General features: G+C 40.9%; 1 protein-coding gene across 1 annotated transcript in view; it reads right to left on the minus strand.

Annotated features, from left to right (window-relative positions):
* DNAH9 (dynein axonemal heavy chain 9) overlaps positions 1-24,627 on the minus strand; it is a 975,671-nt gene that overhangs the window by 632,949 nt on the left and 318,095 nt on the right. The window contains exons 28-33 of the mRNA XM_069200368.1: positions 24,354-24,458; positions 20,981-21,138; positions 18,537-18,675; positions 11,450-11,737; positions 10,142-10,352; positions 3,624-3,751 (exon numbers count right to left, since the gene is read on the minus strand). Of these exons, the coding sequence (XP_069056469.1) occupies positions 3,624-3,751; positions 10,142-10,352; positions 11,450-11,737; positions 18,537-18,675; positions 20,981-21,138; positions 24,354-24,458 (1,029 nt within the window). The remainder of the gene's footprint in view (positions 1-3,623; positions 3,752-10,141; positions 10,353-11,449; positions 11,738-18,536; positions 18,676-20,980; positions 21,139-24,353; positions 24,459-24,627) is intronic.

Consider the following 24,627-nt stretch of genomic DNA (forward strand, 5'->3'; position numbering starts at 1 on the left):
ATTTCCAAAACATATTTAAGAAAATCAGAAAACCTATATTTTTAGACTTTAATTCCTGCTTGGAAAATCATACAATACTACATTGAATGGGTAGAACTTTCAAGTCTATAAGTAATTATTGCTTGAACTTGGGGGTCTTAAAACAAAAAAAACTATGTTCTTTTAAAAGAGAAATTGGTATTAAATATTAAACAATCAACACCTATTAATGCAACAATTAAGTATTTTATAATATGTGGCATATCAGCATTTTGCAAAAAAATAATATTTATTTTTATTAGTGAGAGTTTTGAGCCATCTGAAATACCAGTCAGCAGCTGAAGGAAGGAGCACATGAACCGTTTGAAAACTAATGAGCTCAAAAACACAATTATTCAGACAATAAAAAATCCACCCAGTCAACTGAAATACCTTCTATGTGCCATGGCTAAGCTCCCACATAAACCTGGTCACAAGGAGAACCATAGCAAGATAATTCAACTTCCCATCATGGAGCGCTCTGTTACACAGCCATTGGAAGCTACGTCAGAGGGTTGTATATTGTGTGAAGAAGCAGCGCTCCTGCCACATTAAAATCATGGCTCCTCTATGGCGTTTAATGTTGGGGAAGTGGTGGGTTTACAAAGGCGCAGCTACAGCTGAATCTATTGGGAGAAATCGAAGATCTGGCAACCCATCTCCCAGGAATAGAGGCACACATCCCTCCCTATTTATGCCAGGGTGACTATCACACATTTTTCCTGCCTTGGACCACCCAGCAGGGGAGCATACAGTATCGTCAAAGATATAGGTTGTCTGGTGCACATAGGGAGGGACTTTTGTCTTGAGGTACTTGGGCTTCAAACAGCAACAGACTGATGGCACTGCAACAGACCAGCACTGAATTGTAGTCTAGCAAGGACTCTGACAAAAGGTGTTCTTTTCTTTTCCTTCTTCTCCGCTTGTACAAATTAAGCGGATCCAGCAAGATAGAAAAAGGTTGTTCTAGGATACTTCATTCCTAAACTTTCCTTAAACTGTCCCATATTACAATATTCTCGAATGTGATGCAGTCCAAATTCAAAGACTGCTAACTTCAAGTCAGGTAGCTAGAATATTCCATATTCTATCGCCCTTCCCAGGTGATCTGGAGACCCCTGTGCAGAAAGTAAAGTGCTACAACAATACTTACACCTATTTATCATTTCAGCCAGTGGATGAAGAGCAAGGCTGGACTTCATGCCCTTAATCACCTTATTGTGGTTGAAAGGCTATTGTGATGAGAACCATTGGTGCCTTACCCAGAAGGGTCATCAGAATTAAAAAATTTGTTTTCTCTCCGGATAGTGGATTGGCCATCTGGGAATTGTAGGCCATAACTGAAGTATAAAAAATGTCAGCCACCCAGAAACTATATCAGTCTTACATAGTAATTTGGTCTTTAGAGTACTGTTCCAAAGCTACATTTCTTCCAAATCTTAACCTTCTAGTTGCCAGCATTAATAAATGACCCAGTATCATTGTGGACAGGCGAGGAGTCAATGGCGACTAAATTAAACCATAGAGGAAAATATTACTTATTTTTCATAGACTGTAAAACACAGGTAAATGTATGTCCATACAGCGACACTCCTGTACAGAAATAGTAAGCTTTCTGTATACTGTGTTAATAATTCCTACCCAACATCTACATCCTGTTGATCTGTCAATTGTCAGGCATACTCGTGTTAACCGAGAGCTGTTCTGGAGAGAAACGTACATCTTTCCTTCAGCACAAAGAAAATATAGAGCGTAAGCCCTACTCAGCTTATCTCATGCTCCAGCAAAGATGAGAAACAAACAACTAATAGAAATATTGCATTGTGTACTCCCACTCAGTGCCAACCGAGTAGTGAAGTTAGGAAGTATTTGAAAAGGCTAGACAATGCTGAAAGCAGGCACAATATCAATATGTCAAGAGGAGTGTATACAATGGCACTGTAAATTAAACCTAATGTCCACGAGAGACTTCTCTAAATTTGCATGTAGCCGCCTCTATGCAATAAGTTGTTGTTGTTGCCTGTCTATGCTGGATATTCTGCTCATTTCATACTTGCAGAGTTAAGAGTACTAAAGGTCATCATGTTAGAAATACTAGACCGGAAATCTAACACTTTAGGCAACTTTCATCAATAGAAAACATGAATATGATTTTTACTAAATTGATTGTATTTTTAATTATGAGTTTACATCAAGTATCTTTTTCTAGAGGGGCGATTTCTAGACGTGAGGGAAGACACATTTATTTATGAACTGGAATTTGGGTTAATCATTTGAGGATCTGATAATTTTTATTAACAAAGAAAGAATCATTTAACTGCCCCAAGAGAAATAATGGAGGATTGCATTCGTTTTTTGTGTAAAAAGATAGAAAGAAATTCAGGCACATAGAACTGTGAATAATTTAGATCTGACATAGACGGTCAAACCACTGGGGAGAGGTATTCTCAATGTCTTGATTATTTCCGTGGCTGGACTAGAAGCAATGAGTTCCAATGGTACACTACTATCAAATAAAAAAGAAATGTAGGACAGAGCACGGCATCTCCTTCTTCCAATCAATAGATTATGGAATCATAATCCAAACATATAGAAGCATGCATAAGCACAGAAATACACTCCACCAGTTGTAGCTTGTACACAATGAACATTTGGCATAATCAGAACGTGGGGCTTATTTAGAGCTTGGAAGACAGTTACTCTGTCTCAGACGTGACAAATATCCCGTCCTTCTTATTACAAGCATAGTGCAATGGATATCCTGCCCGCTTTATTACAAGCTCAACGTACCGAACTCTAAACCTTGGTCACCCCAAATCACGGTTGCACCTTAACTGCATAATGGCTTCCACACTAGCTTCTCAACGAGTGGAGAAACATGTAGTCTCTGAGGGCCATAAAGATGGAAAATCCCATATGGTGGACAAAACTCTCCAACAATAACAAGAAATCATTTAATTAGACCAATAAATGCCCATTTAAACATATTTCACTTACAGTGTATAATACAATTTTTTCAAAAAGCACCCACTCCAATAAAATTCAGCATGCCTATTAGATATTCTTTTTAAAAAACACGCCAAGGGGGATGGATATATCATGGCATCATATGTACAAAAGAAAGGCAAAACCCTCTTTTAAAAAAAAAAAACATTTAATCTCATGTTATGAAATTACGGTACTTGAATTTGCTCTTATGGTGCACAAAATCACAACACAAACAAGCTTCTTGAACTCTACTGTTTGCAGCTCATTCATTAAGCCACCCTTTTAAAATGTCGACATTACTTACTTTAAATAGAGTAGTTGCATTAGCATCTGAGATGATGTGTCATAAATACAGTTGTTTACTGAGCACTTTTTTAGGACTCATTAAATAAAGTGGAAAATGAAGGTAACTACTAATCAGAAGAGGAATTAAATCCTTGATTGAAATTGCATCGTAGTTACGTTTTTATAAAAAATGCTAATATGTTCTCTCATGGTAAAGATGAATATTTTTGTTTCATTTGAGGAACTTTATTTATACTGGTTTATCCTTTCTTAATGTTCTGAATTATGCTAGGACAACCATAATTCAAGTGAACCCGCCCTTAGTGTGTTACCTTGTTATCATCCATGACTGTGTTAAGTGACTCAATCCACATTGGGTCAATGTCGCCATCAAGCACAATCCATTTTGGTCCATCATGTGTGACATTTGCCAGTTCACGCATGATCGAAGAGAATAGCCCTGAAATAGTTTATTAGAAACAGTCAGCCTAAAACTTTAATAAAATTAAGAGAGCTATTTCTACACATAGACCATAGGTGAGGGCAGGTAAGGGAAATCTGAATAAAACATAGGATGTAAGTGTAAACATTCAAATTCCTAAAAATAGAACAAAATAAAACATATTATAGCTGCAATGCCTCTTAGTGTCAAGAATGAACTGTGTGTGATACAGAACATACATTAACTAGAAATAGCTCCATTATACAAACTTGTTTGTATTCACATTCAATCGGAGTTCAGCGGAATTAGTTCTACAGTGATTACGTTTCAGGTTTTACATTTAGATTTAGGTGAGAGTATTAGAGGTAATGTAATTAAGGGTCTGCTTTAGATTTTGGCAGAGGGGAATACTCCGTCACAAAGGTGACAGATATCCCATCCGCCGTATCACAATCCCATCATATCCTATGAGGATCATAATACGGTGGACGGGATAGCCGTCATGCTTGTGACAGAGCATTCCCTCCACCAAGATCTAAATCAGGCCCTAAGTCTTAGAGGTTGAGTGCAGTGAATTCAGCAATATATCTTAATTCTGTATAGAACTACCTTAAGAGGTTATGCTTTAAGGTCAAGATTAAGGTTTCAATTAATTGGAATAACTTATCCAAGTTTGGAGTTGAGGGTTTCAGAATAATATCTAAGATTTAGGATTGTAGGTTTAAGGTAAGACTTAAGGAGCTGCAATTAGACTAGGGATCCAGGGTGGGCATGTATGGGTATTTCCACAGATATTTCTTCTGCTGGCTGGTATAACATGAACAACTCTAAGTGCTTTTGCTTTTTCAAGTCTTGTCCACCTTGAAACTGATTACCCTCATGATTCTTAGGTAAACCCCTCTTTGACATTGTAATCAAATTGTCTAGCATTTCCAGAAAAAAAGTCCTTACCCTTAACTTACTCACTATCAGAGCTAGGAAATCAAATGTATGCTTTCTTTAAAAAGCAGTCACAGACATGGTGGTCTGCTCTCCCCAGAAGGCCACCATCCCTGTGAGTGTGGCCATTCCCAATTAGGTCACAAACTGTGACCTATCTCATGAATATTTATGAGGTATGTCATTTGCGACCTCATTGGGAATCGCAAACAGTGTACTTAACACTGTTGACATTTTGTTTTGTGACTCACAATTTGCAATTCCCAAATGGATCACAAATTGCGAGTTGCAAAACAAAAGGTCGTACATCTGGCCCTAAGTCGTACTGGTTAAAATTTGGTTTAAGTTTTAAAATACATATCTGAATTAGGCTTAGCATTTTTGTTGTATTGAGGTTTAGAGTTAAGAGTTGCAGTTAGGAACTTATTTACAATTCTGGATCAGGCTTGTTCTTAAATTCCTTGAACCTCTGAGATTTGGATGTGTTTTTTTTGTTTGGATTCCCCTTAGATGCAATTAGTCTAGATGATACTATTCAAAATGAGTTTGTCCAAGTGACGTGGTCCAACATGAAACTGTCATAAAGACTTACCATCTCAAATAACTACTTATATTTAATAGTTTGAAAAACAACTGCATTACCACTGTGAGGCAGAAACATAGATTGTACATGCTGTATATGTCAAATAAATGTAACATACCACCCAGGCTTGCCTCTTCTCCTGTTCCCCAGGAAGCAATAAACCTGAAAGTTTGACTTTCAAGAATTTCTAATCACTAGATGCCTGCAGCAACTATTTTGGCATCCTTCCTTTGCCTTCTGTAATGCAATGAAGCAGTGAAAATACTCACTGCTGCTGCTTTGTTCTGACTAGCATCAGGGAATCTTTCAATTATCTCTAACTAAGGCGTTTGGGACACTAATTTCTCTAATCACTCCTTTTTGAATTGGTGTTTTAAACATTTAGAAAATATTGGAATTATTACCTTGAGTTAACTTTAGATTAATATTTAATTTCCATATCTTAACAGTCAACTATTTATTAACTCATTTTTTATTTTCTTTATTCAGTGATACCTCTTCATATTGGTTTATGCTCTACAATGAACAGCAGGATTCAGAATATCACAGAACTGACTTTTAAAGCATAGTCTTCAAAAAGAATTGGCACACAGATAGGTACTTGTTTGAGCAAGATACACGTTTTTCAGGAAAGAACTGCTGGAGTCTCTGGAGGAAACCTTCCATGCCATCAGAATTCTAAAATTAACAAAGACTTTTTAAAAGAAGTAACTCTAGTTTTATAGTAAAAGGAAGAAAATAAAACATGAACTCCGGATGCTGAAATGATTCTTCTACCCCTCTAATGACAAGTGGACCTGTTGCATGCTTTTAAATTCGGTTCTGTTGAATTCAGCTATTGCTGTTCCATTTTGACAGGTACATCAATAGCAATATCAAGAATCAAAATTATAAAATGTACTTGCTAAGCTGTTTACCCCTATTGGCCTCCGCGTGTGCAGAACATGTTTATGTCACTACCACGGCTGTGCAAAAATATAAAAACTCTGCTTCAATCAATAGCGTGTCAAGATCAGTCAACCGTGGACGTGTGGGCTAGCTTTCTACGGTCAATACCTTCACTTGGCACAGCCAGGCGTCATGCTCCAAATAATAATCGGAAGTCGCTGAGCATGCCATCAGAAATCCTAGAATTAAGAAAAGAACTAAGGCGCAACCTTAGATCTACAAAAGATAGACCTCTTACGGAATCCTTATGCGCACAAATAAAAACCTTACGAAAAAACTATAAGAAACAGGTATGGCAAATACATACAAAAAAGGAGGATGAATTCTGGCTCAAATTACTTGCCAATTCAAGAAAGGCCAACTTTAGAGCATTTTTGGCGTCAGTGAACGAGATTGGCCGAAAGGTAAAGATAATAAATTGTACATCAATTCCAGAAGACAAATGGGTAGATCACTTGACTGACATCTTCTTCAAGCCACTCTGTCCTGAGGAAAACCAGCAACTAAAGGTCGCAGTAAAACCCACAGACTTTAGGCTTACAGAGGCAGAATTCAGTGCCGAGGAAATTGCCCAAGTCATCAGAAGGGGCTGTAGGGACGGGGCGCCCGGCCCTAATGGCCTCCCGCAAGCCATATTCAAGGCGGGTCTGGATTATTGGTCAGCAACACTGTCAATATTATATACCGAAGTTGAGCGCAACTGAATCATTCCAGACAGTTGGAAAGGATCCATCATTAAACCGATCTATAAAGGGGGTAGTCGAGCTAACCCAGCCAGTTACAGACTGATAGCGCTAATTGACAGTGAGGCCAAATACTTTGCCTCCTTTATTTTTTGCAGACCTGCATAACTGGTCCAATCTAAACAACCTGGTCACCATGAACCAAACTGGGTTCCGGAAGGGCTATGGCACAGTGATCAACATTCTCACGCTAGGTGATATTGCCAATCGCGCGAAGTGCTTAAAGAAAAATCTATATCTAAGCTTTGTGGACTTCAAAAGTGCGTTCGATCGAGTGGACAGAGCAATGCTCTGGAGTAAATGCTAAGCTGGGGCTTGCATGAACGTATTCTGAGGTGTATTGAATTATTGTATGACAAAACCTGGGTGCAGGTCAAGGTAGCAGACGGCTCAAAAATTTCTCTGAGAATTTAAACAAATATAGGACTAAAGCAAGGCTGCGTCCTAGCCCCCATCTTTTTAACCTCTTTATGGCTGATCTTTCAGCTATGCTGGATGCAACCAACTCACATTCTCCCAGAATGGGAAGTCTGTCCATATCTCATCTATCATATACAGATGATATTGTTCTGTTAAGCCACACAAAAATAGGGCTGCAACGGCTGGTTAGTACCTTGGGCTATTTTGCAAAGACAAATAAACTAGAAGTTAATATTTCAAAAACTAAAATTATGTCCATAGGATGCCCTTTGAATTCTGCAAACAAAATAAAGTTGAGCGGTATTGCACTTGACACGACTTGCAGTTACAAATACCTTGGTTTTACTGTAGACAATAAGACCAGTCTTGTACCACAAAAGCAGTATACTGCACAGAAGTGCAAATCCTTGGCGGTTGCTTTCTGCACCTTAGCTAAGAGACTAAAAGGTCCATCGTACAAACCATTACTGTCTGTTATGTTGGCCAAGTTCCTCCCAGCCACTACATATGGAAGTGCGGCTCTACATGGGAAAGATGCTTTTCTATTGGATCGGCAACAAATAAAAATCTATAAGCAAGTTTTCAATCTTCCTCGTTCTGCTTCTCCAGCACAGGTTAGGCTGGAATTTGGACTAACACAACAGCAGTTTGACAGGAAAGCCCATACAGTAAAAACTTGGTACAAAATAAGCAAAAATACTGTCAGCCCTCTAGTCATGGCGCTATGGAATTCAGTGAATAACAATGTAACCTCAGTATACAACAGGTACTTGTATAACTCCTTGCAAGAAACACAAACAAGGAACCTATGGGATTCCAACATTTAATATCCTCTTTTGTGTCAAGCGTTAAAAAAGGAAATAGGCTTCCAATCATTTTTAGATGATAAAGTTAAATTTGCGCAGCGCTCACACGCTTGGTCAGTAATGCATACCTATAGCATCTTGGCACCATCACATTATCTGTCCGCAACTTTCGCATCTCATATCAAGCATCGTTTCCTGGCGCTTCACTTAGGAGCTTTACCAGCCAGAGCGAACCAACCAATGTGGAAGAACAGAGGAGATATTTCCTGCAGGCTATGTAATGGCCCTAAGATAGATATGGTCCATCTGATTTGTATTTGCCCGGTCTTAAAAGAAGCGCGCCAACAACTATTAAAACCGCTCTTTGTGAGAAATGGGACTCGCTCCTGTCGGCCAGCAGTGATGTCAATGTTTGACCCTTGGGATGTACAGTCAATATGCAGATTTATCAAATTTCTGACTGTACATACCAAAGATGTGAATCAGCTCCCCGGGACAGTCTTGATTAATGAATCTTAATTTTTTTAGAACTGAAAGCTGGCACTCTGCACTTTAGCCTATAAAAACGGATTTTACGATAGGTTTTTTATGGTAAAGGAGCTTATGGAATTTTAAGAGAATTTTATATGGCATGTTATGAGCTGATTGTTATGGTTTTTATTAACTAAACAATAAAGATTTATGCGTTATGTTTATGTTAGGTCTCTTGTTCAGATGGAGCAATGTAACTCCTCTGTGAAGTAAAATGGTCATCAGAGGCTTTAGCTTGCCTGTTAACATCTCTTGTTGGTTTAAGTAATAGCAGGATATGTCTTTGAAAAGGAGAAATCCCAAACAAGCTTTTTATTAATATTTTTTTTATAGAATAGAATTGAGATCTTCAAGCAATGTTTAATGCTACTAGTAGGACCCTTTCTACATCAGGTCACACTCAACTATTTGTCATGATTCGTAGTTAGCCAAGTACAATGGACATTTTAGTAGAAAGATCTTGGTTCTTCATTTTACTTCAGGCACTCCTTGGGAATAAATCTTTAATGATTTAGTTAACAAATTATAATCCAAGCTGTGGTGCATTTTACACAACTAGATACACATGGCTATTGTACTGCAGGCTCCTGCAGTGGAGAAGTGTGGCACAATGGTTAGAGCGGCAGACCCTGATGCAGAGATCTGGTCCGGGACCAGGGTTCAATTCCCACCTCGGTGGGTCTTGGGCTCAATTCCCTTGGACTAGATAATTCTCGGGTGCCTAATCTAATTAATGGGTCCCACTCTGGGCAATAGCTTGCTTAATCTCCACAACGGCCCTCACAGCACTTGGATGCTTGGCTTCACCCTGGGGCTGTCTAGGAGTGGGCACCTCACAGGGAAAAGCCAGGAGGGGTTCCACAGCGGTATGCGTACAGCGCCTTGAGACCCTAACAGGTGAGTAGTGCGCTATACAAGTGCAAAGTTTACAGTTTTGCACAACTAGTGAAGCATTAACTAAATTAACACATTCATAAATGAATATGTAGAGGACTGATCCTTCAAGCTGTCTGACAAGAAACGATCATAAAAAGAAATGTCATGCTATGATTTAGAAAGTACGGTGTCTGCAACTCAAAGTGCAGCTTGCTGCCCTAAAACAACTACAATCAAGTTCATGGTAGTATTGAAATATCTGGAAAGTAATGGAACAAGTCGAGAAGAGGAGCCTTGCACTGTCCTTTTGCCATACAAAAATAAAGATATGGTTACATTGACAAGCTATGGTTAACGATGCAGCAACAAAGAGGGGGAATGTTGCAAAAGAGATCAGTGCCTTTATGCAAGTTATACTTTTCTAGAGACAAACATTTTTTTTCAATTTAACAAACTCCAACAACAACAGCCATTAAAATATCAGCTTAACAAGATGTATATTGCTTAACAGATGGTTAACGAATAACCACTGTCCTCAACAAATGCAAAAAAAATATTTTACCATCTTTCCATTCTCGTGTTGCAGGATTAATGATGCCAAACAGTTCATCGTTGGTGACTGCCTTGGGATTGAGGTCAGTCCAAACAGGACGACGCTTCATAATCTGGTATGTCTTGTTTAAAGACTTCAGTACCTGGGACTTGCCAGTGCCTGCATTACCCACAATGAACACAGAGTGACGAACTGCAAGGAGCTCCTCCAACTGCACAACCTGCAAAAGACGATCATTCATGTCAGAGTGTTCTGATTCACAAATGTCAGCTCAAGTAATTTTTACACCATTATTCAGAACAGAAGATGCTTTCCCATTTTATATGTTCCATCATTCACATAAATAAGAATACAGGCCCTCATTATGAACTTGGCGGTCGCGGCGGCAATTTCTGCCACATAATGAACTCACTGGGGACCGCCACAGGCAGCCCTCCGCTATTTCTGACAGGCAGCCTGACGATGGTGGAATTCTTCATCCGACAGGGCAGCGCCCAGCGCCTCTGGATGAAGAACCTTTGTTTCGCCAGCCATTCCCTGGCGGTTTCACCCACCAGGAAAAGGCTAGCAAAGGGGTGCTTCTGGGCCCCCGTGGGAGTCCCTGCACTGCCCATGCACTTAGCATGGGCAGTGCAGGGGCCCCTGTGCTCAGCCCCGTCGCGCAGGTCACTGCCCGATTTATGGGCAGTGATCTGCGCGACGGGTGTTGCTGCACCTGCCGAACTGCAGAGCCATGTGGAGTCGTCGGCAATATCCTGGCCCAGCATTCCGCTGGGCCGGCTGGCAGAAACACTGTTTCCGCCTGCCGGCCGAGTGGAATGTTTGTTATACGGCCGGCGCAGTCTCAAGTTATTTAGACCGCCAGTATGAAATCCTGCTGTGTTCATAATGACTCCCACAGTGTGATTTCAGCAGCAGGTATATAAAATGACAGCAAAAGTCAACCACAAGAAAATGACTTAATGCTGCACTATACTGTGCAGTAAACGTACATTGTGACACCAAATTTAGGACAGGAAAATCTCCTTTGTGAATATAATGCAAAATAAAACACCTTACCTTGAAGTATATTCTAAAATGTCTTTAAGACTAAGGAACTTTGTTTGTGACCTAAGAAGGGATAAAGTAGCTAAACTGGGTGTTTTAACAGAACCTCAAGCTCTCTGATGTAAATATGTACAGAAACTACTGGGGTTCTTCTTTCAAATGACACAAAAGAGAAGGAGAACTGTAAGATTTTTAAAATACAGCAAACTGAAGCTTTTGATGTCTTAAAAACACATTAAATATAACACACAAATATCATGATTCTCTTACTTTAAGCACAAAATTGTCTTCAGCCTGCAGCTTCAGATCTAATACTGCCTTCTTTACAAATGTTTCAAAATCCATATCACGTTTTCGTGGCACGTCCAGTGCAGGAAAAAGGTCTCCAATTAGCCCCATGAAGACAGGCATGTCATCAGTGACGATCTTGGGAATGTTGAAATCACGGAGGGCCCTCATTAGCACCTGGTCTTCAGGGCGATCAGGGTCTCCCCTCTTCAGGGATCCAGCTACCACCAACACAGACTTGATAGCTCTCAAGCCCCAATCATAATGGTCCTGAAATAACAGAATTAAATAGTTGAGGGAGTTATACTAGGATACAGCAGCCATGCATATTCAATGTCTATGTGAATTGATTTGATGTCCTTATACACATCAGGCAAGTTTACTAAGAGGTCGCTTAGTGCAGCAACCAAAGCAGCTGCACTGTGGGGCGAAAGGGGAAGAGCGGGACAGAGCCTTATCTAGTACAATATGGAACTGTTGCTCTCTTCCTCAGTGCAGGCACACTTTAGACTGGCTTGCCCAATACACACACCCTTACACAATAATGCATGGGTGTCTTTGTGATGTTTAGCACATGTTTTGTACTGGAAGGATGTCCTTCTGGTATAAAATTCTATGCCTATAAATAAACTACAACTTTTTCCACTTTGTATGTGTTCTGTGCAATCTAGCATACATCCAAAGTTTGAAATGTTTGGAGACATTGACACAATGTTTCTACTTTACACCTGCATCGAGGAGGCATACTTTGGGGGCGTAAAAGTCTATTAATATTAGGAGTTAGAGATTTGCGTCTAAAATAAAGTGTGGCTGCAAGTGAATGCCCATGGACCACCCTGTGATGCCTCTTTGTCGCAATGTAAATAAAAAGTTGTTTTATGTCACTTTAAGAATACTTTTCGGGGCAAATCAAGCTTTGCACTTATAATAAATCCTGAAATAACGCTTTGCACAATTTGTGCCACTATGGATGACACTGTATTGGTGCAAACAGTTACAAAAGTGAAGCCAGATCATATTTCCATTTATTATGACATCTGTCACTGTAATTCTTTATGATCTTTTATACAGGATTGCTTGAATTAATCTCTTAGCTGCCAACAATCACCCAGGCCATATTCCAGTCCATCACTTTTCAACAATTGTGCCACTGTAGACAGAGACCCACCATATGCAAATCAGTCTTGATCCTACTTCAATAGAAACAGTCCAAGGCAGGTCCCCCCCTTCAGAAAGCCCAGAACAGTTTTGGTCTACTTGGGCCTTGTTTTTGAAGCATGGTCCTTTGGAACAGCAAGATCGTGACTAATATATAGGCAGGTCCCTCCTTCAGAAAGCCCAGAACAGTTTTGGTCTACATGGGCCTTGGTATTGAAGCATGGTGTAGGAAAGTACCATCTTGCCTGGCATGTTACCCCCATTTTTCACTGTATATATGTTGTTTTAGTTGTATGTGTCACTGGGACCCTGCTAGTCAGGGCCCCAGTACTCATAAGTGTGCCTGAATGTGTTACCTGTGTTATGACTAACTGTCTCACTGAGGCTCTGCTAACCAGAACCTCAGTGGTTATGCTCTCTCATTTCTTTCAAATTGTCACTAACAGGCTAGTGACCAATTTTACCAATTTACATTGGCTTACTGGAACACCCTTATAATTCCCTAGTATATGGTACTGAGGTACCCAGGGTATTGGGGTTCCAGGAGATCCCTATGGGCTGCAGCATTTCTTTTGCCACCCATAGGGAGCTCTGACAATTCTTACACAGGCCTGCCACTGCAGCCTGAGTGAAATAACGTCCACGTTATTTCACAGCCATTTTTCACTGCACTTAAGTAACTTATAAGTCACCTATATGTCTAACCTTTACCTGGTAAAGGTTAGGTGCAAAGTTACTTAGTGTGAGGGCAACCTGGCACTAGCCAAGGTGCCCCCACATTGTTCAGGGCCAATTCCCCAAACTTTGTGAGTGCGGGGACACCATTACATGCGTGCACTACATATAGGTCACTACCTATATGTAGCTTCACAATGGTAACTCCGAATATGGCCATGTAACATGTCTATGATCATGGAATTGCCCCCGCTATACCATCCTGGCATAGTTGGCACAATCCCATGATCCCAGTGGTCTGTAGCACAGACCCTGGTACTGCCAAACTGCCTTTCCCGGGGTTTCACTGCAGCTGCTGCTGCTGCCAACCCCTCAGACAGGCTTCTGCCCTCCTGGGGTCCAGCCAGGCCTGGCCCAGGATGGCAGAACAAAGGACTTCCTCTGAGAGAGGGTGTTACACCCTCTCCCTTTGGAAAATGGTGTGAAGGCAGGGGAGGAGTAGCCTCCCCCAGCCTCTGGAAATGCTTTCATGGGCACACATGGTGCCCATTTCTGCATAAGCCAGTCTACACCGGTTCAGGGACCCCTCAGCCCTGCTCTGGCGCGAAACTGGACAAAGGAAAGGGGAGTGCATTCCAGTCTATCATTTTTGCCCATGTTGTCACTTGACACAGAGACTGACAATATGTAAATCAGTTTTGGTCCTGCTCTAATAGGAATAGTTCAATCCAAACTTTTGTTTGGATGCACACTTCTTGTCAGTCAAAATTATTATGGAAGTGTCTTGCCAGAAGGAAATGTAGAGAGTTAACAAACAAAACAACCACCTCCTAACAGAGGTGAAGAAGTGCATATTTAGGTAGTCCCATGGTCCAATATAAACACAAATGTTGATGACCAACCAACAGAAAGGGCACCAGTTGAAGAAATGTAATTCTTAAAAGATTGATTAATTTCAGTCCCACTTCAATTTCCCATTACTCAAGAAAACATGCATCATTTGAGCTAAGGGAGAATGTCAAACCCTGTTTACTACAGGCTGCCAAACAAGAACGGAGGATGATTGAAATGAGGATGGAGTCATGACCAGGTATGCTGGAAAAGGCTATCTTGGGTGAGACATTCCAAATGAGAAAAGGCCATCTCAGAGTTTATCCTAGTTAAAATCCAAAATGTAAGGACTCTTTTGTAAATAGGACTTGCTGGCAAATGAAAGCAGAATGCTTCAATAAAAAGAAGCTTGTTGCCATTAGTACAGAGCACCATAAAACTGCATAGCTAATCAGGGGGCGCCACTATATGGTGTTTTCAAATCATATACCAGCAGTTTCAAAAGAAAAGCCTGAATAGCTGCCACTAGAGACGATTACTGGTAATGTGAGCTCACTAAATGTTATTATTTAGTACTTCAAGCGTGACATTTTATTGTTAATGGACAAAATTAAGCATACATAAGAACATAGGGGGTCATTCTGACCCTGGCGGTCGGTGACCGCCAGGGTCACCGACCACGGGAGCACCGCCAACAGGCTGGCGGTGCTCCGTCGAGCATTCTGACCGCGCCGGTTCAGCCGCGGTCAGAAACGGAAAGTCGGCGGTCTCCCGCCGACTTTCCGCTGCTCGGGAGAATCCTCCATGGCGGCGGAGGGGATTCTGACACCCCCTACCGCCATCCTGTTCCTGGCGGGTCTCCCGCCAGGAACAGGATGGCGGTAGGGGGGGCCGCGGGGCCCCTGGGGGCCCCTGCAGTGCCCATGCCAATGGCATGGGCACTGCAGGGGCCCCCGTAAGAGGGCCCCACAAAGTATTTCAGTGTCTGCAATGCAGACACTGAAATACGCGACGGGTGCTACTGCACCCGTCGCACCCCTGCAACTCCGCCGGCTCCATTCGGAGCCGGCATCCTCGTTGCAGGGGCATTTCCGCTGGGCCGGCGGGCGCTCTTTTGGAGAGCGCCCGCCGGCCCAGCGGAAATGTAAGAATGGCCGCCGCGGTCTTTTGACCGCGGTGCGGTCATTTGTCGGCGGGACTTTGGCGGGCGGCCTACGCCGCCCGCCAAAGTCAGAATCAGGCCCATAATCTTTTTAATACATTTAGCAACATTTATAAAATGTTAGAGTTTTAAAGATCAGCTTTTATTGTTAAAAATGCACTGACTCACTGAGAATCTTCTAAATTATGCTAAAATAAATGCTAAACTCAGTGGAACAAATATATTTTCCATGTTCATTTGATTATATTAACATGTTTAGTTTCCTGTAGTTTCAATGCTTCTTGTCAAACATTGATTTTGAGCTGACGTGCTAATCTGAATGGCACAGTCTTTTTCGGATGCACGTCCTCATTATAATCTCCCCTTAGGTACAATTTGAAGGAAATCACCCTCTTTAGTGTGACAAACTCCACGATTTTCCCCTGCTTTGCTGGTTGTAGAATTCTGTGCACTTTGCCCCTACTAACCATTACTAAAGTGACTGTGCACCCCTTTAGACATTGTTAAATTGGCTTATTCCTAATTGGTATATTTAACATGCCAACAAGTCCCTAGTATATGGTGGAGAAAGTGCATCAAGTGCCTGGATGTTAAATGGCACCCAGGCCGTGCATCACCTGTTGTGCAATCCAGCACAGTGGCAGGGCAAATATGACATCGGACCTGCCCTGTGTAGCCTAGACTACTGGAGTAGGAAACCTACAATGTGACCTGTAAAAACCTTCCTTTTAAATATCAGTAAATGACACCTGTGTGGGCCTTGCAGCACACAAGGTAGAGTGCATTGTATTTAAAAGTAGGCCATGTAGAAATGTATAGTTAACATATCCTTACAGTGAACAGCACCTAAAAGCTATTTTCACTGTTACAAAGTTATGGAGGGCCCACTGGAAATAATAGGAAGTTGGATCAAATATTAACTCTACTTTCTTTGGATTAGGACCACACTAGTTAAAAATAAAGCACTCTTTTCATATTTATGAAAAGCCCAATATAATGGTGAAGTTTGATTCCAATAAATATTAAGGACAAGCAACTTGTAGAAAGTTATATTTTTCCTACCTGGGTTTCCTAGGGGAAAATCTGCATTTGCTCTCCAGCAGTAGCCCAGTGGCCGGTTAGCTCTGCAGAGGTGTGAAAACTGTTCCAAGAGCAAAAACAATGGCTTGGGTTTGGGGAGGTGTTTTGTCTTGCCTTGAGAGGAAGACTAGTTGAAGTGTAACCCGCTGTCACAAACAAATGTTAGATGACACATGAAAAAGCTCCATCCTTTGTCCTCCCATTCAAACGGGCACCATCCCAGTGTGGATCTGGGTGGGCACACATGCTCTTTAGAGAAGGAGGAGGAAGGTTTCCCTATCTTGGATCTTAGGAGTGAGGGGCACTGTGGCATTGTTTATAGGAGGGCAAACAGAAACTGCCACAAAAGACCCCATTCCTTAGGGAGGTGCCAGGATTCATCCGCTGCTCCCCCCCACCCACCCACCAGCTAGTGTCAGGCATAACTGTGACATTCCCAGGCACCTTCCTCAGAATACTTTCTGAATCTGAGGAGAACAAATCAGGACTGGACCTGTCGTCCGTGGTCTCAGATGAGCCCTGGACTGCACTTGCTCCTTCTTGTACCAACAAAAAGTGGACTCAAAGTGTCAGTGGGATGGCATCTTGTATGGCTAGACGTCTGCAAAAAGCTGCAAGAGGAATTTTCCTGATGATCCCAGATAACCTGTACCAACTGGACATGACCTGCACCTTGCGTGTGGCCACTGCTGAAGTGAGTTTTGATGCGTAAGTGCTGGTTCTTAGGTCCTGGCACCTTCGTCTGCGTCTTCTTACACTTCTTCTCCCACCCTTTAAAAGCTAGGACTTTTTGGGACTTCCAAACCTCCTGAGGACCTGAACAAACCATTTCAACCTATCCAATCTTACAAGGCTAAGAAATCAGGATTCTCCGGTTCAGACATTCTCCTCAGCAGCAAATCTGATTCAGCAACCCCTCAGCAAGAAGGTTTCCAGCCTCTTGGAACCCAACTTCGTATTCAGACATAGCCTTGCTCCGCTAAAGGGTGCCAAGCTCTGAAAATAGAGACTAAGCCTAAAGGTAAAAACCATTAATAGATGAAAACACCAAAGTGTCTGACCTCCTAGTGTACTACCCTGGGGGCAAAATTTGAATTTCTCATGCTGAAAGCTTTTCCCACCAAAACCAATGGCTTCAGCTGTACATCGACTAACGGCTGACTTTGTGAAGACTTCCTTGGAAACAGCCTGCTGCCTTACCCGGCTAAAGGATTTTGACATCCAGAAAAAAGACTGAGGGCCTGATTTACAGTTTGGCAGAGGGGGTTACTCCATCACAAATGTGACTGTTATCCTGTCCGCCATATTATGATCCCATTATAGTCTATGGAGATTGCAATACCTCGGACGGTATATCCATCACGCTTGTGAGGGAGAAACCCATCCCCCACTCTGAATCAGGCCCTTAGTCCTAATGGTAAAAACCTGGTGGTGTTTTGATCTGGGCTGAATCGTGGTTGGCCTCAAATCACACCTAAGTCCTGGCCTATAGTGACCCTTGACTACCATTCGCACTTTGCGCATTTTGGCACTATTTTCACTCAAAACTTTTAAAATTCATATCTCTAGTACCCCTTACTGAATTTCTGTAATTTTGGTGTCATTTTATTTATTACATATTGTTCTACTTTATTGATTCAGTCTGGGATTTTTATTGGTTGGTGTTTTGACTTTCTTACTCTTTTGGTAGTATATAAATATTTACACATTGTCCTGAAGTTAATGCTCTTTACCCTGTGCTATATCTGCCAAGGGCCTGGGCCCAGGTTAATTTAGTTACATTGTAGGTTCACCCTGACAAGAGTTGTAATTATTCCTTGTGGCGGGCAGTCACCCACCACAAATAATATTCCAAATTCCAACATTAAATTGTGAGGCTACCAGAAATTAGAAGGCCATTAAAGGATTACTCTTTTACTCAACAAGCCATTTTCAATTGATAGTAGTCCACTGTGGCCCAAAATCACAGAAAAGTTTGGGCCTGTGAAATCTTGATAATTTCTCAAAAATCACGTGCCTCAAATTTTGCACATTTTTGCCAGCTTACAACAAATTTGCCCAAGCTGAAATGTCTTATACTTACTTTTGTGAACAGGAATTCTAAGCACAATTTTATTCTTGCTAGCAAAATGTGTCCCTGAGCCTAAATAAGTATATACTTACCTGTTTGGACAGGAGCTCTTTGCACAACTGATAGAGGGTAATAAACTTCCTGGCTAATAGTCGAGCTTCAATGAATCCTTCTGCAACCAACATGATTTCACAGATCAGCTCAAAATCTGGTACCACCATGGCACATGGTCTGGAAAAGCAAAATCATAACCCACTTAGTGATAATATACATACAATATGTAACATCCAATAAACAATCTAAAGGCAAAAATATTTTGTATAACTTGTATGCCTTAGACACCTGTACTCAAACTAACATAATACATACAAAAACCAACTTCATGTTTGCAAAGACATTGATTTAAATAGGAGCTGAGAAACTTGAGACAAAAACTCACTTAATTATATGCAGTAGACAATAAATAGTTTACAAAGAAAATCTCTATAAACACAGTATCACAGCAGGATTAAAGAGAGCTACATAAAACAGTAGTAGTTAAAAGCTATAACCTGAGGCAGACTGGTGGTGTTAGACTATTACAAATATAATCTATTAATAGTTAGATCTCACAGAATATGTGATGATGGAGCTCACCCAAAGTGGACAACATCACATCCTTCAAGAGGGCATGCATGCAACCCTTTCTTATTATTAGCATGGAGGGATACATTGGCGTCTCCATCAGCAATTGTTAAGTGGGGGTATTCACACACTATTTCTTCATTCCCTACTACCATTATGGTGAAAGATTAGTTTGTGTGGTCATGTACTACTTTAAATGTTCATGTTTTATTTACACCAACAGTGCTGGGCTGATACCCAGAATTTTTTGACTGAATTTCACATTTTCATGTCCTTTTAATGAAAGAGTGAGGACATCTGGTTTGATAGGTTCAGCTAAATATAATTTTGTAATCTTAAATGGAGAAACATCAAGGACCTTGGTGGAAAGATATTATACTGAACAATGTGCCATTGTCTTTTTGATGGAGGGGGCAGTACCCATCTAAGTGCTGCTCCTCCCCACTACTTTATAAATGCTATAAAACATTGCAGGTTTTTACTCTGTGAAACCTCTGATATGTGATGCCCTCTATTATTGACCCATGTGAACCTCCGTTGCTAGGGCATGCCCTCCTTCTGAATTCTTGGAGTCATTTAATATTTCTCTAAGCTGGTTGGATGTTTGACTTTTCACCACTCCTCTAGCAAAAGAGGAGTAAAAACCATTTTTGGATCTAGGATTTATAGTCACAATTATTAATCATGGCTAAATAGGTGTGTCATTTCATAAGCAACAGCTCTTTTAATGTTATGTCCTAGCAAGTAGTTCAAGTAATTGTACGACAAATATTAAATGTTGTTGTAGGGAAGAATATAAATCAATACTTGCTGCAAATGGAACCCTCTAGGTCTGTTGCTTCCCAAAGATAGTCTCATCTTCAATTGACCTTTCTCCTCTCTTTTAATTACTAATCCTTAATTAATTCTAACTGTGGTGCCCTCTATGTCTTCCACATAGGTGATGCTACTTTTTTATGGTTCAATCTTCATTTGATCTGAAAATAGGGACTAGATTTTTGGGGGGGAATCTCAAGATAGATTGGAAATCTTCAAATTGCTATTAGGTGTAGTAGTAGCCAATCTAGATTAATGGTAGATCATACATCTCTCCACAACTGCAATTCTGGTTATGCATGCAGTTTTGACTAGATGGGGCTGCTGGAGACTATTTTCAGTATTTTGTCACAGAAGTAGTGTATCTTCATTAGTAGCCTCCTAGGAAAAATCTGATATGCATTCTCAGGCCAGATTAGGGCAATGTAAACATGTAAAATGTTTATATAGTGATGTTGCAGCCTCTGTTTTCATTCCCAGAACATGCTGCAAAGATATTTACCTACTCATTCTCCAGCCAATACAATATGTGCTAGGTGGAGTAGGTATTGGTAATTACATTTCCCTGCTGAATTTGGAGAAGTGTTTAAGTTGCTTTGTTTGATGACTGTGGCAAAACAATCTCTGGTGGCTAAATCACCAAAACCTTCATGTCCTGATATTCTGTAGGCATTTTACCAGCCCCACTGCTGGGGCATGGTCTTTATCACAACCAGTTATTAGGATGCAGTAAACTTTGCACTACTTATGATTTCAATCCCTGTGCAGACAGGGATTTATACAGGAGGCTGAATTATCCATCATGTTTGTAATTAGGTCCACAGAGGTCAAACTTCTTTGACATAGCCACATTGGATCAAGAGCCAGGTGACATCCAACAAGATGGGTCTTCTGTGCTTCTATTTCTAACTTTTAAAATTTAGAGATGTCATTATTTTTATAATCATGTTAGCCAAGTATACTTTAAAAAACTTCTATGATGTCAGTAAGATATTGAAAAAAGATACACATCTCTGTACATCATTTTTTGAGTATATTATCATCCATAGTTCAAGAGGTCTTTGGAATCTCATGTCCCAAGCAGTCATAAACGTACCTGAAAAGAGCTTTGAGGTTTTCAGGTAGCTCAGTACGTCCAGCATACCCTGGGTTCATTGTTATGAAGATGCCAACGGTGGGAATTAGGTTAATATCTTCTCCAAGGAAATTAAAGCGCTTCTTTTTGTCTCTTATGGCATCCTGTATGCTTTTTACCTAGAACAAGAATGCATCTCTATTTTAGTCAATGAACAGAATGTATAATGACAGTGAATAGAAGTAAGGCAAACTTACACCTGGATTACAAATATAAAATGAAGCCCACAAAAATACTTTAGGCCTTAATACAAGGCTGGTGGTTGCAGTGGCAGTCGGAACGCATATTACAATATTTCCACCGGTCAACATTGTAATACGCTTGGGGGGACGCCAACGGTATGATGGTGGTGTCCTCCCCACAGTTTTGGCGGTCCACTTGAACATCAGAATAGGAATTGCAACTAGGTAATCCTTTTTTGCGATTACCTAAAGGCCTCTGTACATAGGAAAAGGCCGTTTTGCATTTCCTAACGGCCCAAAATACCGATTCGGACCATAAAGAAGTGCAAAAGGGCTTTGCACATCTGGCCCATTGTGTGTTCCGTTGCTCACAACAGTAATATACAAGTTAAAAATAGTAGACAGTTGCTAGATGCAGTATTCATAAATTCAATGTAGCAAAACAGATTGCAATCAACTAAAACATTTACTTTTTAGGAGCTAGTGTGTGGATGACTAAGAAAACCTTTTGTCTGACTCCCCTGGGAACTAATAAAAATACAATGAAGCTAAAAGATTCAGACATATTGAGCATAATTTTGTTATATCATACTTTATGCTATTATGGGACTTTCTGGTTTTGCAAAGCTACCATGCAGGAAATCTCGCTCTTTCATTTTAAGCCTTTCCGCCTTTCTTGCCAGCGGTGGGGCTGAAGGTCAGCTTAAGGAGCAAACTTTTTCTTCTCCACCGCCATAAATCTATTTTTGAAGGGCAACTGACACTTCATTAAAAAACAAAAAAACTAAAAAACACAGAACCTGAGTAGGTAGATTGCATCATATCTCCAACATAAATAAACCCCAACTTTCTCAAAGTTGCCATACAGTGCTTAATTTGTAACTGGAAGCCACTGCAGTTTACACTTCCCATTGCCACTGCCAGCACTGCCAATGATGGTACCTACACAACTACTAACCATCACGCTCTGACAAGAGTAACGATTGAGACTGTTCGAGGCACCTAAAGCTATAAGAATGGCTTGTCCAGCAGGTAGTAGTTGTTTTAATGCGTATTGAATTAATAAACTGTTATTACGCTCATCTCTAAATTACACAAAACCATGTGGGAACTGTCATAAGTGCCATGTTGACAATTAAGTGCTGGTGCCGAGCACCAGAAACCCCTGGCTCAAATTAAGCACTGAGCTTACATTTCCCTCAATCCACTCATCTGCTACTGCTAGCTATTCTTATGGCCTGGCTTTTCAGCACATTGTGTGCTTCCACACAAAACGTGCTTGCCCTCCAGGCAGATTTGATCACATGATATAGGAATGCTATGAATATGTCTTAAATAATTAGATAATTTATGTTGTTTTTCTCTAGCAGGAGCACAGACAGGAGAAAGGCAGCCATTAATTTACATGGATTTTTTTCCCCTTGCTTGACAGTGCAATTGTCACTTCGCCTTTTAAGGTATTCTACAGTTCTTTGCTTCCACACAGACACATATCTATCCCCATGCTATTTAGCTGTAATGCTTCATATTACCATTAACATTCCTTTAAAGCCAGATCTATTGGCATTGGGAAAGCTTGTTAATTTTGCTTTCATCTACATAAATTCGGCACTGGCAGTAACATTTTAATATCTTGTTCTTCTGTTAAAATTTTTGTGGATGACTTAACATGATGACAACTTTGACATCAAAACTAAATTCAAACAAGTACCGGCAGAGCCAATAGGAACCACATTTAAATGGTGAATGCTGACCAATTGACTTAAGCAATGCTTGTTTACATTTGTGCTCCTGTGTCACAATGCATGCATGCCATTGGAGTGCTAACATAAATGCAGCACCGTGTATGTGCATGTGCACTCAAAAGCACACAAACAACAATTTTAGAATGGTAAAAAAATCTATTCCAAAAATGGCCACTATAAACATGCATGCACCTATATCTCGTATATAGTATGCAGGAGAGCATAAACCAGAACCAAAAGACCTGTTAGCAATTTGCAGCTAACCCATCCTCGGAAAGAAAGACGTAAAAGACGGTAGGAGAGCATTAGAGCAGGACTGGGGAAATGTAAGGGAGCACCAGACCCCAATGGATGAGGAGGGGACAAAGGGGGAGCATATTCAAACTGTGTGCTTGTGTGATAAGAAGCACTACTTCTCGAGTGTTCAAGTATGTGAAATCCCATGGGCGGATACCAGCTCAGATGGACAAACTTGCAAAGCAATGTCTAAAGCCAGCAAACAATAGTATGCAGTAGCTGACAGTGGCTGTATGTTGTGGTTTGTTGTGGGTGGCGTGATGACAATAGCTCTCGCCGACTAATAAGACTGCTGCTAAAGCAAGACCTGAATAGGAACAGTAAATATCAAGTTATAACGTTGTGTTAGGGGGCACTGTGTTATATCATTATTTGCTGTTACTTTTTTCAAGATGTTTGAATAGTAAAAATATTTTCAGAAGCAAAGACTGGTATACTGTGAACATGGGTGGCATTAAGGGATCGCCAGGAGGCGCAGCTGCGACCCCTAGCTTGCCCCTTGCATTTGCGACCCCTGACCTCAAAGGTGGCAAAATCAGGGCAAGGAACACAGGGGAAGCTCATCCTTATGGACATCAGCGGGGTCTCCAATCTCCTTGTTATTTCAAGTTTGTTATTACAGTAATAGTGAATAAGAATGTTCACTATTAGTGTACAAAAAAAAAAGAGTACAATTAGCTGAAATATGGCCCTCCCTGGCAGCCAATGTAAGAAACAAATTCCTTTAAATGTATGTTGTGTGCATGAATGCAGGCAAGAGTGTGTTTTATGCGTGATTGTGTATGCATGTGTAAGCAGTGTGACTGAACCTAAAGGTCAAAGGCGTGTGATGTCACTTCCGCTACCCCTGGCCTTATGGTGAATTGAAGTTCATGACTGTGAAGCCAGGCTCTGGGATTAATTTACGGCAGCAGGGACACGCTTGTCACTCAAGAATGTGCTTGCTCGTGTACCTCGTTTGTACTTTCTATGTAGGCCCCTGTAAATAAAAGGATGGGCGATACTTCTATATTTAAAATCTTAAGAGACTCGCCCATAATGAACTTCCTTTGTAACGCTTATGAAGACTTGGGTGTTACTGACATTCTGGGACTGCCACTGAACACTTACCTGCACAGCTACTACCGACAGCACCTCAACAGAGATCCGGTTAAACTCATCAAAGCAGCCCCAGGCGCCAGTCTGCGACAGCCCTTTGTAAATGTTCCCGCACGACTGAAACAAGATAACGAAACCCACATTAAATCAACACGCAATTATCTTAGCAGCTGTCAACAGTTATTCTAGATAACCAGAGCATTTTCGATTAAATATGGGAACTTTACAAGTGTATGCTAATGAAAGCAGAAATAAAAGAGAAATAAGGTCCACAGACGTCCACAAT

Source organism: Pleurodeles waltl, chromosome 7 (genome assembly GCF_031143425.1).
Source record: "Pleurodeles waltl isolate 20211129_DDA chromosome 7, aPleWal1.hap1.20221129, whole genome shotgun sequence".
Classification (NCBI taxonomy): Eukaryota; Metazoa; Chordata; class Amphibia; order Caudata; family Salamandridae; genus Pleurodeles; species Pleurodeles waltl.